Genomic DNA, 19,153 nt, shown 5'->3' on the forward strand with positions numbered 1-19,153 from the left:
GGAAAATAAGCTTCGATCATTTTCATGAGGTTAGTCATTTTTTATTGTGACTCTGTTGATTTTGTTACGAAGCAGAGCTTGAAATCAAAATACTGAAGGTAGCACATTTCTAAAGTTAGAACAAATACTGTAATGTAATGAAAAAGAACGTTGTTTTTTTTCAAATTTACCCAAAAATTGACTCAGAGGATGGAACGGAATAACAATACAATACGGGGCCATTAATTTTATTGTATTAAATATTGACATATTTCAATTATAATTTCTCTCACGTTTAGAATGCCGATAGTTTGAATCTCACAAAACTATACAAAAGCATTTTTTTCCATCGAACAAAAACTAGCTGTTGTGCTTTCACCGCCAGAAGCAACGCCGTCGTCATGGCAGTGGGTGCTGAACATGGAAAAACCAAGCCACAAATCTCCTGCAGCGCTCAATTAATCGTGTAATTATTACTAAATTGGAAAATATTTCAATATCTTTCCCCTAACCCCTTACCGCCGTTCCGAATTCCGGTGTTGTCTGACCGTACGACTGCTGATCCAGACTGCCAGAAATAAACACTTACTAACACACCCACATGATGCTGGAACGACTCGGTCCGGGTGGCCAATAAAGTTCATACTGCCGTATGGAAATTGTCGGCTCTGGTGTGCTCCCCCGTCTTTCTTCCGTTCACTCTTTCCGCAGGGTCCAATTGACTCTGGGACTCGATCCATCCTAGTAGGCACCGTCACCAAGGCCCTCGAAGTATGTTTGCCTGCCAATGGAGAAAAACTCCCGGCCGTTGGCTGTTGTGTGCTGCTGGTGGTAGTAGGCTCTGCGTCTGACTCCGTCGGTCGGCGATAAATGCAATTTCATGATGTTGTGCAATATCACGACTTTATCGCAAACTCTCACTCTTGCAGCTGTTTGCCAAAACCCTCACCACCCGAGGTCGGTTTAGTTTTTGGTGCAACCTTTCCGGCTTCTGAACAGGACCGACCGACTATGAAGTTAGTCAGGGCGGATTAACACGCGAGACACCCGTACAATGATGGGATGCGTTGCGTTCCACTGTCCACGGATGAGTGCAAAGTGTGCAAAATAGGATTAAAATATCATCAGTATAAGCCAAAATTTATTTTTGGCTTCGCCTTGGCATTCTCGTGATAGCAGCTAATGAAGCAGGACCTCCGCTGTCGCATTGGTTTCCTGCATGGTGGCGCTATACGCAAACGAAAATAATGCTTTGATATGGCTTTTCGAGATGTCTGGGAGCAGATATACCGGCTTTGACATCGATTATTGACCTTGACGTTGAAGTACCAAAATTCTTTTCAAACTTTGGTGAATATCGCCAGCTAGGAAGTTCGATGTCAACAACCCCAAATATGATAAAAAAAAGAAAATACATCACATATGGTATGCGGAAAACCCGCCAACAGAACCTAAATTGCAAAGTAAGAACGAAACTGAAATGAACACTCTAAATTGAAGTAAGAAAAGAAATATGAAAGCAATAAATAATAACCTCTTGTATTATTTTTCACAGCTCCGCGAAGTATTCCATTATCTCGGCAGTCCATGGTTGCATTAAATTCGTACGAGTTCATTTTGGCTGCACCGTCGCACAGTTAGTTCCTCATTTAGGGTTGCTCGGTGCCTACTTCGATGGTCCGCACCCTTCGCCGTTCGGCTGTTGTTGATGTTGTTTTCTTTAAACTCCCTGTATTTAATTTACCGCATCACTTATTTCTGCTCTGCGCTCTGCCCCCCACACTTTTGCACTTGATCGAATTTATTTTTCCTTTTTCGGCGATTTCGTCTGCTCTCCGGAGATTTCACCGACAAATTTTTATTTTCGCACGAACAACTGTTGTTGTGGAAAAATGTAATCGCCTTTTTCTTACAACTTAGTACGTGTGTTCGTGTGCGGATGCCCGTTTAAAACGAATTACTAGCGAATAACCAAACACCATCCAGCAAAATAAATTATGACACTTTTTTCCAGCTGGCTAGTAACCGGGCGACAGAAAAAAATCCTGACTACTATGTTACACACCGAATATAGAACGGGAGACAGAAAAACGCGCACGCACCAAAAAAAAAACAAACCCACGGAAACACACACCGAACGGAAACCGCTCACGCGAGCTCCTCTCGTCCTCAGTGTGCCGAGACAGAGCAGAAAAACTTATCAAATTTTCATAAATTTACATATAATTTTCCTATTTGTCACTGATAGTGGGTGCGTACACAACAGGAGATGTTCCTTTCCAATGCCGTTGCTCGTCCCAGCACTTTGATATGGTAAACTGTATTTTCGTCAGACCCACACACACACACACACACAGGTACTGCGAATTCCGATGGTTGGTCACCTCTACCGGGTGGTTGTTGTTCGTTGTTGCTGGCCTACTCGGATGCAAATCATACAGGAAGCGTAATCAAAACAGGAAATTATATGAAAAGAAAACATGAAAAAAAATAGAAATTAATAAATATGCAAAGGTTGTGGGAAACGGAATAGGGTTTTGGGGGGGCATGTTGTTGGAAAATAGTGTGATGAGTTAAAACCAGAAGAGTTCCCATTCAAACAAACAAAATATTGATGGGCTTTGAAAAACTTTCAAAATATTGTCTTAACAACAACAACAACAATAGTCTTGTTTTATTAAAAAAAATTGACCCCAAATGACTTAAAGAAAATGTTATAGTGATTTTCTTGACTGTAAATTGCTGCATTGTGTCATAAAATTTATCTTCAATTTTTTTCTATACCAGTGCTGAAGTAGTACGTATCAACAGATACGCTGGTTTTATCGCAATATTGCATTGGAATTTGAAAGTTCTGAATTCTTCTTCAAAATAATTAAATAATTCTCCTATGCAAACCAAATATTTTGTTTTCATACAGTAAAATCATAGGCTGTGTATTCTGTTCTTACATTTTTATTGCGTTTTACCTTTTTTTATATATATAAAAAATAGGTATAGAATTCGCTCAAACTTTCGAAAAATTTTCCGAGGCCCGGAGGGCCGAATGTCATATACCAATCGATTCAGCTCGACGAACTGAGCAAATGTCTGTGTGTGTATGTGTGTGTCTGTATGTGTGTTGTCAACTAAGAGGTCGATATTTCAGAGATGGCTGAACCGATTTTGATCAAACTAGTCGCAAATGAAAGGTCTCCCCGTCACCCAGAATGCTATTGAATGGTTTTGAGATCGGATGTTTACTTTTTGAGTTATACAAAGTTTTATGTCAAAATTTTAAGTATTTTGACAGTATCTGTCACACTTGACCTTGAGAACAGAATATGTTTCTATACTTAGATTCCACACGGTAATAGCTATCCAACAAGCCATAGATTGTTAAAATCCGTCCATTTTTAACGGAGATATCGATATTTTTGTGTAAGCCTTATTCCAGTAGAAGGAATTTTGAGCGCTGCATGAAAAAGCAATGCTTGGGAGCAACGTGAAACACGATTTTTATACTGTTACATACAATTGTTTCTAAGTATCAAAAATACTGTGTACAGCATCCTTTTTTAATGACAATTTGCCTCGGACCGATTTTAGCACGGTTCGTTTTTGGCAACATAATCGTTCGAATATGGCATATGTAAACCAGATGATATCAGCATTTTCGAGGTGGAAGTAATTCCATAATTATATTGATTTAAACTACTTACAGCAATAAAAGCTGGAAGAACATAACTTCCATATACCATACGACTCAGTTCGTCGAGATCAGCAAATGCGTCTGTAACAAATAATCACTCGTTTTTTTCGAAGATGACTCAACCGTTTTCTACAAACTCAGATTCATATGAAAAGTAGTATACTCCCAAACAAGGTTCCTGAATTACGTTTGGATCCGACTTCTGATTGCGGAACCACAAGATGATATGTGAAACGAAATTGAAATAATGCAACTCATTTTTCTCGTAGATGGCTGAACCGATCTAAGATTCAAATGAAATCTAAGAATCATCTATGATTAAAATGAGAGGTCTTAAAATCCAATAAAACATCTTACTTTTTATCCAGATCCGACTTCTGGTTTAGGAGATGCAGGGTGATTAGTATAAAAATGTCTATTTCAAATAAATTAATCAGGTTTATCGGGTTTGAAGTTTTGGATAGTCGATTACCAAATAAATTTGTTTCGGTTTAAGCGGTATTCGTTTTTGGATTCGGAATGTACCACCAAATTTTAATTCGCACTACAATTTCTCAAAGATGTCTACACACTCCTCAGGTGAATGTAACTGATTTCGGCTAGACCGATTTTAGAATTCCGGTTCCAGTATCGAATCGTTTCTCAAAGCTCAATCATTTCCTCAAAAAGGCCAAATCGAACTTCAAAAACAAAAATTCAAATTAAAGGACTTAAGGTCCCATACAAAATTGGTGAATTTTATCCGATTCTGGAATTAAAGATGATGAGTTTTTAAAATTCATTCCGATATAGAAGATGTAAATTGTTTGGCGTAATCATTTATGGCCATTCGAATCATTTTGGATTATGCTAGTTCCTGCAAATCGGATCTGGAAGTACCATAAATGATGACAAAAAACTCTAAAGTTTAACTTTCTTAGACATATCATGGAATGTTTAATCGATTGTCACACTTTTATATTCAAATTCGAACCGATTTTCAGTTTCGACATTACAGGGTAAGGAGTGATTAAAATCTCAATTTGCCGTTTAAAACGACGATAGTTAAAATAATGTCATGAGAACTAAAACACCTAAGAATATCCATGCAAAAAACACATGCGGATTGATAAAAAAAGGTATCATCTCATTGCTAGGTGGATTAATCACGTTTTTGTTTGAAGTAAAAACCCTTCCAGTTATGAGTTCAACTGCTGTTAAATGTATAGTACGCATCTCCAAGTGACAAGGGATCGTGCCACTTGACCGAATTCATTCTGATTCCACTTTGGGTTGGAGCTGAGTTAATTTCAGTTATCTTCAAAGAAAAACGACATATGATTCAACTCATTAAATTCTGACTGGCACACTATGATTCAATGGACAAATGAAACTTAATTTAGAAAACCCCGTTTAAATATTTTTGAGGGCAAAAACCATTAAAAGCAAAACCGGACACGGACAAATTACAACTATCGAACTTCTGTAAATTTTATAATCAATAACAATTAACTGTCAAACTACGACCACTAAATTTGAAATTTGAGAAAACCAGTAGAAATATCTTTAATATCATTATTTCGCATATGTTTTGAGTGCATTTATTTTTGAATTGAAATGGATAAAATGAGACAGCATTTGTGAAAAAATCAACCGTTTTTTGAATTTTCGATCAAATATATAATCAGAATGAACATACAACTTACCAAATCGTCCGATAGAGTTTACAGCTAGGTAGATTTTGACAGATCGACGAAAATTCTATGACTTAACGCTTTGTAATCAGTATCAATTTCCAAGTAAGTAAAACTATTGTACTAGTAGAAACGATATGTCCTTCTCTAATTCTGAGTGGTAAACACTTTCTTCGAAGAAATAATTGAATTTAATTCATTCAAGCACAAAGCAAAACGTTTCAACACCATGCTTTTTGAAAGCCATTGCACTTTATTGTGAAGGAGAAGCTCGTGAAATGGAGTCTCTACTTCATTAATGAATTCTACAAAATGATAACTGATTCCGGTCATAAATGGAACTTTTTTCAAAATTGGAGTTTATTTTAAGTCATATTCATCTTACCGAGATTATTTGTATTCTGTATATCGAATTGCTCTAAAAAGTAAGTGGCTGTATCTAGTTTTCAAAGGTCTATTTGGTTTCTAGGTTCTATAGATCTTCACCGTTCTGCTTCAGTTCGTAAAATTCTGCTAATCGTTCTGCATTTTTCCGGGAATGCAGAATGATGTCGCTTTTGTAAAATTTCTAAACCCTCTCGAGGGTTGGCGGTTTTATTAATTCGAAGAGGCAAATGAATGGTTAAAACCTCTATTTTATTTCAAACAGTTCTTTGGAATCAGTCGGTGTTGAACAGTCGTTCGCACCGCATCGCAGTAATCCGACTTGCTTCTCTTTCGTGAAAAATCCCTCTACAATTGATCTGGTTCTAACAGATCAAAGCCACATTTGTAGTGAATCGATCACACGCGCTGACTTTGACTCAGATCATCTTCCTGTAACATTCAGACTTTCCAACGAAGCTATAATCAAACCAATTAGTTTTATATTCAACTATCATAGAGCTAATTGGTTGGATTACAGATCTCACATTGGAAATCATGTGGATCATGAAACTATTTTAGAAAATTCTGCGGACATCGACACAGCAATTGATAATTTGAATCATTACATTATCGAAGCTCAGCTCAGTTCCCAAAGCTCAAACTAAATTAAATTCTCCTATCATCGATGACAATCTTCAACTGCTCATTCGGTTGAAGAATGTTCGTCGACGATAATATCAACACTCTCGTGATCCTGCTATAAAAAACATAGTTAAGGATCCACAAAAAAGAAATTAAACAAAGATTTGCTCTTTTGCGAAATGAAATTTCGCTAAAGAAGTTGAATAAATTAAACCATATTCTGAACCTTTCTGGAAACTTTCTAAGGTTCTTAAGAAATCTCAGAAACCAATTACAGCTCTCAAGGAAGGAAATCAAATACTTCTTACAAATGGCGAAAAAGTTCAAAAACTTGCTCAGCAGTTCGAGAGTGTCCACAATTTTAATTTGAACGTTGTGAGTCCTATTGAAAATTAAGTCTCACTGAATATGATCATATTTCAACTCAAGTGTTATTACAAGATGACATTATTGAGACGAATTTTGATGAAATTAGGTCAATTATTAGGAAATTTAAAAACATGAAGGCTCCTGGTAATGATGGAATCTTTAATATTCTCATTAAAATCTTCCCGATGTTGCCTTGAGACTCCTGTTTAAAATTTTCAACAAGTGTTTTTCATTAGCTTACTTCCCAAAAAGATGGAAAAACGCCAAAGTAATTCCCATCCTCAAACCTGATAAAAAACCCAGCAGATACATCAAGTTATCGACCAATCAGTTTACTTTCTTCTACCAGTAAACTATTTGAAAAAATTATCTTGTTGAAAAACTTATCCCTCTCCCACGTGGAAAATTGTGAAAAGGCGCCCCATAGTAAAGTAAAATGTATTCACATCACAGGCATGTCGTGGAAGAGATCCAAAAGTTTGCTGGGTGAGTTGACGTTTGTTTTTTATTTGTTTTGAAAACTAAGAAAACATTGCTAAGAATTAAGATCACCAACAGAATTTCTCATTACGATTTACGTTATTCACGATTCCAGTTTTTCACATTTATCTTAACTACGAAGTAATTCGTGGATTTTGAAATTCGTGGACTGTGGGATCCGTAGAATATTCATAGAAGTAATTTCTCTATTTAATTAAACTTAACTTTATAATAGGTTTTATCTTCGAATCGATTTTTCAGCATTTTACTGATTTACTTTTATCAGATTGTATCCGGGCAAATCACTTTTTTTTAAATTTAAGGATATTCCGGTATTTTTTTAATTAACGGTATCAGCGTTTTTAGATACTAGCGTTACAATGTTCATACTTGTATTGCACATTTTTTGTATTTTCATCACCATATACGAGAGCTATTGAAAAAACTCATTTAACGAAGTTTGTTTGCTTGGACTTATTTTGAACTTTGTTATCAGTACTCAACGCCTCAAAAATATTTGAAGAGACTTGCAAAAAAAAATCTAATCAGTGTCCAGTAAAAAAACAGAGTAAATTAGATTGGTGATTGCCTTTTGTGCAGTGCCCATAGTCACAGTAAAAGTTGTTGAATTGACAAAACAATTATTCCGGATAGGAGAAGTTACGGGTTTGTTGAGCCCCGTCTCCGGAGATTTTTTTTTTGAAAATTTTTTATTCTACTTTTATTTTCATCCGTCGTTTTTCAATCTGACCTGTTCTGTTGCATCATTCGTAGTGGAAGCAAAATTTCAAAGAGAAAAAATCAAGTGGATAAAAGTTGTTTCGGGAGGGGCCCATAAATAAGTAATAACGCTTCTAACTGATGTAATGATTCTTTATGTATCTAGTTCTAGGTGTGTCTTTAGTATCTTTGGTAAATTTCTTCTATCATATAATCCCATAGTTCGGATTCGACTTCTGGTTTTGGAAAAACTGAATGAAGAATATTAAAACCTTCACACCCTTGAAGTGTTCTTATAAGTGATGATGTAAAAAGAAGCAAATATTCTGATACTATTTAGTAAGCTCTTCTAGTTTACAAAATTTTGTTTATTATTTATTTGAACAAATAATCGAGATGATTTTAACAAATTTATATTCAAATGAAGTACCTCATAATCCCTACATGATCTTTTTTAATTTCATCGAGTAAACTTTCGAGTCTGGATCAGCGATGCCAGATCTGCAGATTTGTTTGTAAATCAGCAGATTTCTAAAATAAGCTGCAAACTTGTTTTAATTGCAGACTTTTTTGCATACTTTTGAAAATCACACTTTTGAAATTGCCGCAGTCATTTTTTTTTGTTCGCTAAACCAATTCCGTGCATCATTTTTTATAGAAAAAAGTCCGCAGACTTTTTTTCGAGTTTACAGTATTTGTCAATCCTTTATAAATATGTTTGAAATTTTTACCTAGCATCTCTGGTTTTGATATACAGGGTGATGAGTATTAAAAATTCGTTATTGAGAGTGGCCATGCAACAGCAGAAAAATCTTCTTGGTAGCGGTCAAAAACTCCAAAACGGAATTCACATAAATATCATAGAGATGACTAAGACGATTCACACAAATTTTATGGTTTTATGGTTTCATAGACTTCTATGCTGTTTCAACCGAATCCAGCTTCCGGTTTCGGAACAGGTTCCGGAAGTAGTAGTCACAGAATGCTCTTGTGTACCGGCATATTGTCTCGCAAAACCGATTTTTCCGATTTTCAATCGCTCCAATAATGCACATTTACAATTGCTGTCGATGGTGTTTTTCTTTTTTCGAGGTAGTCCACGAAAATTATACTCTGACAAACCCAAAGAACCGACTTCATAACCATTCCACCCAATTTCAGTCCGACACCAATTTGCATCAACATAGGCGAATATGATTCCCAAGTGTGCTCGCGTTCCTTTTTTCAATCCTGAGTAAGCAAGTGCGGCATCCAGCGGCAGGACAACTTTTTCATTCGCGGAATCTAGCTAAAACTATGATATTTTTGCTCAGTACTAATCCTTATTGCCCTGCTGGTCATCCAGTACCATTACCTTTAATTTTGACATTGATTTTTGTAATCGCAATGGAAGGCCTGTGCTCTTGCTAACTTGTGCCTCCCAAAAAAATTATTTAAGAGCCACAACCTTTTTGCCTTTCTCATATAGAAAGGGTATGCAATCACTGAAAACCGACATCCACATACAAATCGAATAAGTTCGTCGAGATAAACCAAACTTAAATTTAGTTGAAAGTTCTTGTAGTCAGGTAAGACATTTCAGAATTTTATCTGGCTCCGATTTCCGGCTCTGGAATTACAGGGTTTTTAGTGTTCCAAAATAAAAATATGTGCACAAACTTTTCTCGGAGATGGCGGAACCGATGTTCACAAACTTAATATCAAACGAAGGGGCTTAAGATCCGATAGGAAAATCCTGAATTTCATTTAGATTCGGGCCTGAAGTTACAGGGTGATAAGCACAAAAAAAATCGATTGCTTAAAAGAAACGAGTTTTTCAAAACTGGTTGGTAGAAACTTCTAATTAGTAGATTCTGTTAGAGATTGAAAATCGCAAACTGGAAAATACTTTACTTCGAATTTTCGAAGACTATTCGACCGGTTTTCACACATTCAAGTGAAAGATTGCATCATACCAGAGATTGCCAGGAAAATTTGTATGGATCCGGCTTCCGGTTTTGGAATTATAAAACTTTTCCAATATGTAGGTCTTATTAGTTCATTGCCAAACTTAATAGTTTTTACTATACCGGATCTCAGATTTCGGTTCTCGGAAGTAGTGGTTAAAGGAATGTATAAATCCAACCGATGAAAGTGTCCGATTTCGGGAGAGGCCAGGGTCCCTTGGGCCCCCCCTCTGGGTACGTGCCTGGTTTCAGTTCAATTTGAGCTACTAAGCACTGGAGAGTCGCAGGCGAAACGTGCAAAAAAAATGTTTTATTTGCATTTGGTGACACCAAACGGTTACTTGAAACCAAAAATTTTCTTAAAAAATCACTCATTTCTTCGGTTTTCAAGATCAATCGAATAAAAACATTTTGCATTGTTATTTATTAATGATGTTTTTTCCAAAACAAAACAAGTTACCAATATATTTTTTTAAATAATTAGATTTTATTTCGGCTGAGATATTACTTTAAAAATGACGAATCATTAGATGTTCTTTAGATAAAAACTGAAAGTGTAATTTGAGATATACAGAGCTCTGAATGCTTCTGCTTGTCGCATAATCAGCCGGATTGAAAAAACGTTCAAAAGTCAATGTAGCTAAAACATTTAGAAAAAGTTTTGTGAATACACAGAAAAAAAAAATGTTTTGCTAATTTACGCCCAGACAAGTATCTTTTTATTGAGACTAAATGTAAACGAAATAAAAAAATAGCATCCCAATAATCGTTTGGCGAACTGTTTATCGTATAAAGTGTGATCTTTCTGTAATTCACTGTAGTACGAATTCAGTATAAAACCTTCTTAAAAAGTGCACGGTCAGCATTAGTGCGAATAGATTAGTCCCTATTTTAGATGCAGAGGTTGGTTCGGTTTTGCAGCAAGTAAAAACGACATAAATCACTCTTAGTTGCAACAATTATACATCATAGCAGCCATTGCCAGTCATTCAATGGACTCAAACACTCGGTTCTGGCTGGCAGTGCCTCCTTTGTTCTCTGATGCAGCACGTGTTGAACAGATGAGGAACGGTCAAAATTCATTTAAATATCCCATTTTCACTTTTTCAAGGATTAGTGACGCTCACAAAACCTCTTCCAACAAGTAGAAAAATTACTCATTTCAAGCATTTTGTTCTTTGTATTAGACAGAAAGTTGTGAATGAGCAAGGCAAAGGACGAAGCAAAGGAGTCAAAAAACAAACGAATGTCAATTTAAGAGCCAAAATAATTGATATCCCAAATTTTCTTGTATACATTAGTAAAAACTACACTTACGCTCTTAAATCATCTGACAATCATGCCTTCGTCCTGACCGATCCATTATCCCCGGCGAAAACAAACCCAAACTTGTTTATTTTAGTGCTAGTAGAAACGGACTCGTCTCACCAATCCTCGGACGTTTTCTGACGTTCATCTCGTCCCGTCAGTCGTGACTCACAGGGTTTGGTGGAATGCGATCCCTCTAGTGCCGGCAGAGCTCAGGTACCGGGTCTAAATCTTATCAACTTTTACGACGGTTTCTCTTCGTCTTCGGAACAGTCCCCTGAGGAGTATTTATTATCTCTGTCAACCTCCGGCCCTCCGGATTTGCTTACCTTTCTGCCTGCCCACACTGAACCATTTACTTCTTTGCCTGAAGGACTACGTCACACGAAAAAAAATCAATACATTAAAAAAAAGAATATCTTTTCTCGATTTCCTACCAAGCTCATGAGTCATCTGTGAACGGAAGATTGACCTCCAAATGATTTCCAATTAACTTCTATCTACGAACGAAACTAAAGCCAACGAGGGGACGGTGATTACACAGGCACATAAGCGAGGGTGATATCCTTGGGGACGAATATCGTTGCTCAATCACGCAGGTAAACCCCAACCTCGAATGCATGTTGCCGAAAAATTATAACTCTAATCCTTATCGATTTTCAATCAATTTACAAGCCGTCTGTGAATTGTGGAATCATTTCACTCATCAGAATGGAATGGGAATAAAATATCCTTTCTATAGTTAAAAAAATTAACGTGCTGAACTTTCTTAGTCGGAATCGGAATATTAAATACAAATCCACCAGAATCGGATCCCATTGCTAAAAATAACTCGCACAGAAGCACAGCAAAGAAAGGCAGAAAATCTTTCGCCTGCACCGGCAGCGTGTCCTTTTTGGCAGGCATCGGACAAGCGTAATGGAAAGGTTCCGTCCTCTGCCGCCCCTGGTGTTAGTGAGTGAGCGAATAAGTGAATGAGTGAGTGTCAATCCGATCCCTTTTGATGGTGTCAGTGTGCGAAGCGGCGAAAGGATTTGGTTTCTAAAATAGAGCGTGAAAAAGACCCCGAGAGGGAGAGAAGGCAATGAGAGAAACTGCCGAAACCGAATGGAAAGCAGAAAAAAAGGACACTGTGGCTAGTCTAACGGGATGATGCTGCAGAAACGGGACCGTTCTCACGGCCAGATGTCGCCAGCGGTATCGCATTCGGGAATCGCAGTAAACTCCCTTCGTCTGATTTTGGCATTCGACTTGGCCCAGTTTTTTGGCGTCGGGTTTTATTTATCGATTTATTGTTTTGCTTTCTCACATTCGCGTGTGTGGTGTGCCGTTTTAATGGAGATATACTTAGAACACTGCTGCTACTGCTGCCTGGTGACTGTGGCTCTTCCTATCGTTTTTTTTGTAAAGCGAGTAAATGCTGACGATAAAAGCAACAACAAAAAAATAACCGGGATCAAGTGCGGGTTTAATCTGGAATGAAGTGGTTTCCTGAAATGGTCTATTCGATGAAAATATTGCATTGTGTGGCTTTGTGCTTCATGCATCCTTTACGAACGAGTCAGAACTTTCGTTGCCGCACATTCAATCTAACTCATTTATTTATTTACAATATTATCACGCTAGATTGCTCGTTCATCACATTGACATAGCTTTTAGCTTGGCAAATATTATCTAACCAAAACCCGTACGGTCTACTGACCCTATTGTCACTTTCTCCATGCAGCCAAATTACCGTTTTTACTTTTTTTTGCCATTCGTACCCTATGCATTGACTTATACGGCAATGCATTTCGATTATTTATTAGTGTTCTCGTTCAACTTTTAATATTGGTTCTTCCATCCTTTTTCCTTGATTTGTTTCCAGCAGACAGCTTGAAAACACGATGTTTTCCTCCAATATTGATGACGATGTCAATGTTTATTTATCTTTCTCGTTAATACTTTGTACCATTGTTCCGTTTTCTGGCTGTCTCTTCCGATTCCTCGTCTCTTCATCCCGGGAACCCACAAAAAACTTCAACGCAAACTTTGATTGAAATCGTACCATGTCATGTGTGAGTGTGCACAGCCAAGCCAGAATCCAATCGTAGTAGCGTGTACCCTTTTTGTCAGTGATTGGCACGTAGCCGGGAACTCGTTTAAAGACCAGACTACTGTGATCGAACCAAAAAAACGAAACAAAAAAAAAACAGAGAAAAACTTCCCAGCAAGCACTTTGTCGATATCCTTTGCAAAGCATCGGCGTCATCATCAAACTTTTTTTTTCTGCCTCACCCAACTCTGACTGTCGTCCACCATCAATTTCCGGTCTGCTCGGGAGAAAATATACTCCTGGTTGCTTCCCAAATCGAGAGCTTCCTGAGGCTAACCACATATTTCTTCGTGGTGTTTCCTTCGCTCCCGAAGAAAACTTCAACTCTTTAGGAAAGAATTTTCTTGTTTTTAACTTTTTCCCCTCGACCCGAGTATTGCCAGCCGTTCGTTGGGGATGAGAAAAAGTTCCACAGTTCTGCACCTACCGTGGCTTTCGCAGCCTCACAGCTTGCAGCAGAATAGTTTCGAATTTTTCTCCCATTTATTTACAACCAGTTTCGCTGAATGCGGGCTTTTCCAATTTGTTTGCTTGAATCTCAACAAAACTTTCATCTCCTCCGTACCCGGCCCGGTTAACGATGCCTCCAGAAGCGTAAAAAGTATAGATGGAAAAACGGAAAACAGAATGAGATTTTCCAGCTGCCGAACAGAGCCGTTAGTTAGCTATAACTCGGAAAACGGATTCCGTGCCGGGTAGTCCGCCGATGGGATGTGGCATCTCCTAGTTAATAATTAATTCCAGCAATCCTTCGCCGAGATTCGCTGGAAATTGTCATTCTGCACGAGAGAACGTTTAATCTGCATATTTCATGATGGTTTTTTTTTTCGTTAAATTCCACATTTTAATTTACGCAAAAGAAATAGAAAAAATACTCCCGCTCATTTCAGCAAATGAATCCAGAAAGGAATCTGGTAGGCTTTGAGTGATTTAATTGCTTTTACGGAAATTTGATCGTACTGGACAGTGTTAATTGCTATTCATTATAGGACCTAAAAGGACAGTAAGGTAAACAAACCGAAAATGGTTCGGTGTATTGAGTAAATAGTGAGCTGGAATATTGGGAGTTTTTCGCATGACTGTTTAATTATCTCTAGCCCAGTAATTGGGCATCGTGATGTCGTAATATTTTTCTTATTCTGTTTAAAATAATTTAACACAGTTTCAAAGTTGCTTTTAATAGCATTACACATGTTATCCGAAAAACTTATTTTGAATTTTTGTATCATCATTAACATCTGATAACTGATCACCGAAATTGTCAAGATCGATTTTCATTAAACAAATGAAGTTTTGGGCTCGACAAATCAGTTATTATCACATATTCTATCAAAAAACAACATAGATTTTTTTAGTAGTTAACTATGGCAATACATGTTATAAACACTCACTTTTTAATCACGTTTGAGCATCAATCGCCACTCGCATAGGTACTGGACATGGAGCTACAACAGAGAAATTAATTCTATCAGGATTACTTCCACTGCAACCGTAGAGTAATTCTCCTTGTTGGTATGTCACTTGTATTATGTTTTACTTTCTTTCACGTTTTGTTACACCCTCCAGAACACATTCGTATCCGCGACACACTGAACTGATAATACGAAAACACTTCTAAGAAACAATTTGTTGGAGTCTACTATTTTCACCCTAGTTCTTTGACCGATAATAAAATCACACAAGTTTTCTTCTCATTATTGAAGGGTACCGAGTGCTCATATTTCCCATCTCGCACATATTTCCTATCGGTTCAGCTTCATTCCGGCACAACTTTGGCTGGTTCCCCACATCATCGGGCTGGTCTCTTCCATTCTCCTGTTCCGCGCTAATCACCTTTTCGGTCAGTATAAAAAAGTACAACACCTGCAGCAGTTGACACTAAATTATGATAGCGCACTGGGATTCATCTTGCACAAGGCTCTCCGTTCCTGTCACAATCAGCCGCCCATCGCGCGCGAGATCCACCCGACGAGCACGAATTTTCATTGATTTTCGGGGTGTTTTATAACTCACACACTGCTACTGCTGATTCTACTACGAGTACTGGTATGTTCCTTTTGCCTTCGGGTACTTTTCTTGTCCGTTCTTTGCACTTTATGAATGAGAATATCAGACAGCCAACTTCCGAGTATGCAGAATCAGAAAAAAAAAAACTGGAACGCAAGCAGGCTGTGACACCGATATGAATGCACACACTTTGCACACGCGAACGCGACCCGCGAGTACACGAGAAGAGGCTCCTATGATGCAAGTATTTCTTTTTTACAGCACAGTCCTTTTTCTTGGGCGACCAAACCATGAACGGCACTCAAAACGCACATGAGCCTCAGTTGACGGTTACAGAGCATTCGAGATGTTTGCCTTCCGCACTCGGAAAGCGTACGATGCAAACTAACTACAAGCCGAAGTGAATGAAAATAAACAGCGAAAGGAGACCTTTCGCCATGTAGATTTGCTTTTCGATGAGAGTGTGTAAGTGCTCTCTTTCTCTCCCGCTCGTATGAGCATAATTCTTTCGCCCACTTCAATTGGTGCTGTTCTCTGCTGTTCGATCAAAACATTGAACAGTCCCTGGAAACCCTATTCGGGCGAAATATGTTTTCTCTCTTCAGAAACACTCATTCGCTCTTTCACGCACACAGCCAGAGGTGATAATTCACGAACAGGTCGTGCTTCGGCAACGGTCGTTCTTCGCCCGCCGCATTCGGAACGTAGTTCGGCTTTTGCTCGGGTACCGCAGCTGAACTGTGGAAAATCTCTCACGCCGCCGCTGGGAAATCAATTTTCAAATAAAACACACATTTGCGTTCGATTGAGAATTTTCCTCTTGCAAAAATGAAATATCTGAAACCTTCTTTGAAAAACAAAAATCGTCTACTCGGGATGAAAAAAGTGTCTGTGCGCGTTGAAACTCGATGTTAGTGATATCGAACTTGGCAGGAAGATTTTTTTTTGGAATTATGTCAGAATGTTGTTCTTGTGATTTCCAAGTTGCCTTTGGTTTGTCCTTCCCTAGTTTATCGCCACAGGATCTCCCCTTCCAATCACTCCCGTGTCCCAATAGAAATCGCTCTTTCTGCGTCAAGGCGAAAATTCCTTCATGCGAGCAATTTCCACTGCCATTAAAATCTGCCACACTCTCGCTCGCTCGTTCGTAGACGAAAAGAGGAAAAATCGTTGAAATCTACTACCAGTCAAGTTCTGTACGCACACATTCGCCCACAAATAGCGAAATAGCGAAGTGCATATAAGAGAGAAGAATAAGAGCGGATTGGGAAAAATGTCTCTAATCGTGTCTGATCGTGAGTCCTGTGTTTCACTGCCCGGCCTGCTGGTTTGCGACTCGCGATTTTCCACTGGGTGTGCGTGACCGAGCGACCAACCGACAGACCGACCACTACTCACATACTTTCTAAGATATTATGAGACATGTCCAGTGCCTGCTTAGCTCTGTTTCGAGGAGCCGACTTCCTTTTAACTGCTGCTCTCGCGTTTTCTCGGTAGGCAGCTTCTGTCTCTGTTGGTGTTGGTTGGTTGTTTCGTTCGGTTTGCTGTCTACCGACCTGCTCCTTGAGGAGTACAGCGGAGAAGAAGAAAAGCCAACCCAAAAGCAGCGAAAATCCTCAAGTGTTAACTGCACAAATCTCTCGCTCCTCTACCCTACGGTTGCGGCTCATCGCATCGCAGTCGAGGCTCTGTCAGAAGCGTCGGGTGGCGATTTCCGAGTCAAAAGGTGAATCACGAGTAACGAGCAGACTGCAGCAAAGTAGCGAACTGGTGGCGATGATGGTAATGATGATGTCCTTTGCTATCCTGGGAATGATCCGGGAGTTTTTTTTTCATGCAGAATTAATGAAAAACGTAGAGGGAACGGGAAAGCCTTTCGCGGACGGTAGAGTTTAAGCGACTGAATGTTGTAAGTCGAAAGGACACACTTATTAAAGGTGGTTTGGGGGAAAAGTTAATGGTCATTGCATTACATGTACAATGATTTTTTATTTTTTTATTACATTTTGTTCAAGTCTTTAACATTTATCATCCTGTATTGCATAATTCAAAGTCGGATTAACATAAAAATCGATAGTCATTCCAGATACATCGAATCAAGTTCCATTACAGTGTCTTTTGTCTACTTTCGTGCACTTAAAATCAGCATATTATGACCGGTATTTGAATTCTTTTAGTTATCAATTTTTTTTTTTATTCAAGAATATAATGTTTAAGGCACACTGCTTAAGCTCTAAGATGCCAAGGGCTTTTACTAATTTTAATTTACGACTAACTTAAAACTAGGGTTGTATCATTGAGTAATGTCATATTTGGGTCGCAATGGTTGACTTTGGCAGATCCAGCCTTCAGCTGGTGATCGGCAGTGGCCGGTGAATTGAATATTTCATGAGAGTCTTCCATATGGCGTTGGTGAATGTTCATGTTGGCCGCATTCTTCGGTCCGTGTGGGTCCGCGGGAAACACCCCCAGGTTACGAATACCCGGCGGGTGGCCCGCATGCTGTTGGTAAGTTTCCGTGGGCGATGATGGTGTTGTTACAGAAGAAAATGAGAAAAAAAAATAGCGAAGTAAATATTGCGGAAAACGGAGTAAAAAGGGGATATGGGAATGAATTGACTAAAACGACAGAGATCTAATTAGTTGACATCGAGATGGTGAAGAGACGGGGAGGGGGGAAGCGAAAAGGTTAGTGACAGCACAAAGATCTTGTTAGTTCCGATGAAGATGGTGGACAGATGAGGAATCGGGATAATCGGCGGAAGTTAGTGTCGAACCTGCAGGTGAAGATTATTCTTAGCCACAGTTGAAACAACGTCGATAAATAGGAGGAACTTTCTAAGCCAGATGTAACAGATTACACTTGTATATTAATGTGTTTGAGAAACTCGTATATCAGAAGCATATATGAGCTATCCCGACTCGCCAACACATCCCGAACCGGAACCTCAGGCGGTCTACCTCGGGCCCTAAGGGATTCCAGTAGCTTCGACCTGGCGTCACGATACTCTACGCACGACCACACGACATGCTCGATGTCCTGATAACCGTCGCCACAGGTGCAGAGCCCGTTCTCCACGATCCCGATACGCCGGAGATGTGCGTTGAATGTATAGTGATTTGACATGAGCCGTGACATAACGCGAATGAAATCACGACTCACGTTCATCCCCTTGAACCACGGTTTCGTCGATACCTTAGGGATAATGGAGTGTAGCCATCGTCCCAGTTCGTCATTCGTCCATGAAGTTTGCCAACTTTCGAGAGTTTTCTGACGAGAAATACTGAAAAATTCATTGAAGCAGATTGGTCTTTCATAAATATCACCTTCTAATGCGCCCACCTTAGCCAATGAGTCTGCCTTTTCATTTCCCGGAATGGAACAATGCGAAGGGACCCAGACTAACGATATTGAATAAGACCGTTCAGATAAAGTTCTCAAGTGTTCCCGTATTTTCCCCAGAAAATAAGGGGGGTACTTTCCTGGCTTCATTGCCCGGAGAGCTTCTATTGAGCTTAGACTGTCCGTGACAATGAAGTAATGGTCTTTGGGCAACGTTTCAATGATCTCGAGGGTGTACTGAATAGCAGCTAATTCTGCGACGTAAACTGAAGCCGGATAACTGAGTTTGTACGAAGCGGTGATGTTTTGATTGAAGATACCGAAGCCTGTGGACTCGTTGATGTTTGATCCGTCAGTGTAAAACACCTTTTCACAGTTGACTGTTCTAAATTTATTATAAAAAATATGTAGCTGTTCTGAGTGAGTAGATCGATGAGTTTATCATTAGCTCAACTCTCGGTGCTGTCTGGTGCATTCAGGCACTTGAATCTCCTATCGGTGAATTCAACGAGGAGGTGACTGCCAGGCGAGGAC

The 19,153-nt window shown here is 38.9% G+C and overlaps 1 protein-coding gene across 5 annotated transcripts in view; it reads right to left on the bottom strand.

The window, feature by feature from the left end:
- The window catches only part of LOC131434255 (teneurin-m), a 335,106-nt gene extending 319,441 nt beyond the window's left edge, over nt 1-15,665 (bottom strand). For 3 of the 5 annotated variants that reach the window (XM_058600918.1, XM_058600919.1, XM_058600920.1), the window contains exon 1: nt 14,661-15,665. Coding sequence is in view for 2 of the 5 variants with exons in the window: in XM_058600914.1 (XP_058456897.1) it covers nt 1,514-1,595 (82 nt within the window). In the remaining 3 variants the exon portion in view is untranslated. Of the gene's footprint in view, nt 1-1,513; nt 2,398-14,660 lie in introns of all 5 variants that reach the window. The other 2 variants (XM_058600914.1, XM_058600913.1) reach the window with 1 other exon arrangement.
- Nucleotides 15,666-19,153: the final 3,488 nt, after the last annotated feature.

The sequence above is a fragment of the Malaya genurostris genome, chromosome 3 (genome assembly GCF_030247185.1).
Source record: "Malaya genurostris strain Urasoe2022 chromosome 3, Malgen_1.1, whole genome shotgun sequence".
Classification (NCBI taxonomy): domain Eukaryota; kingdom Metazoa; phylum Arthropoda; class Insecta; order Diptera; family Culicidae; genus Malaya; species Malaya genurostris.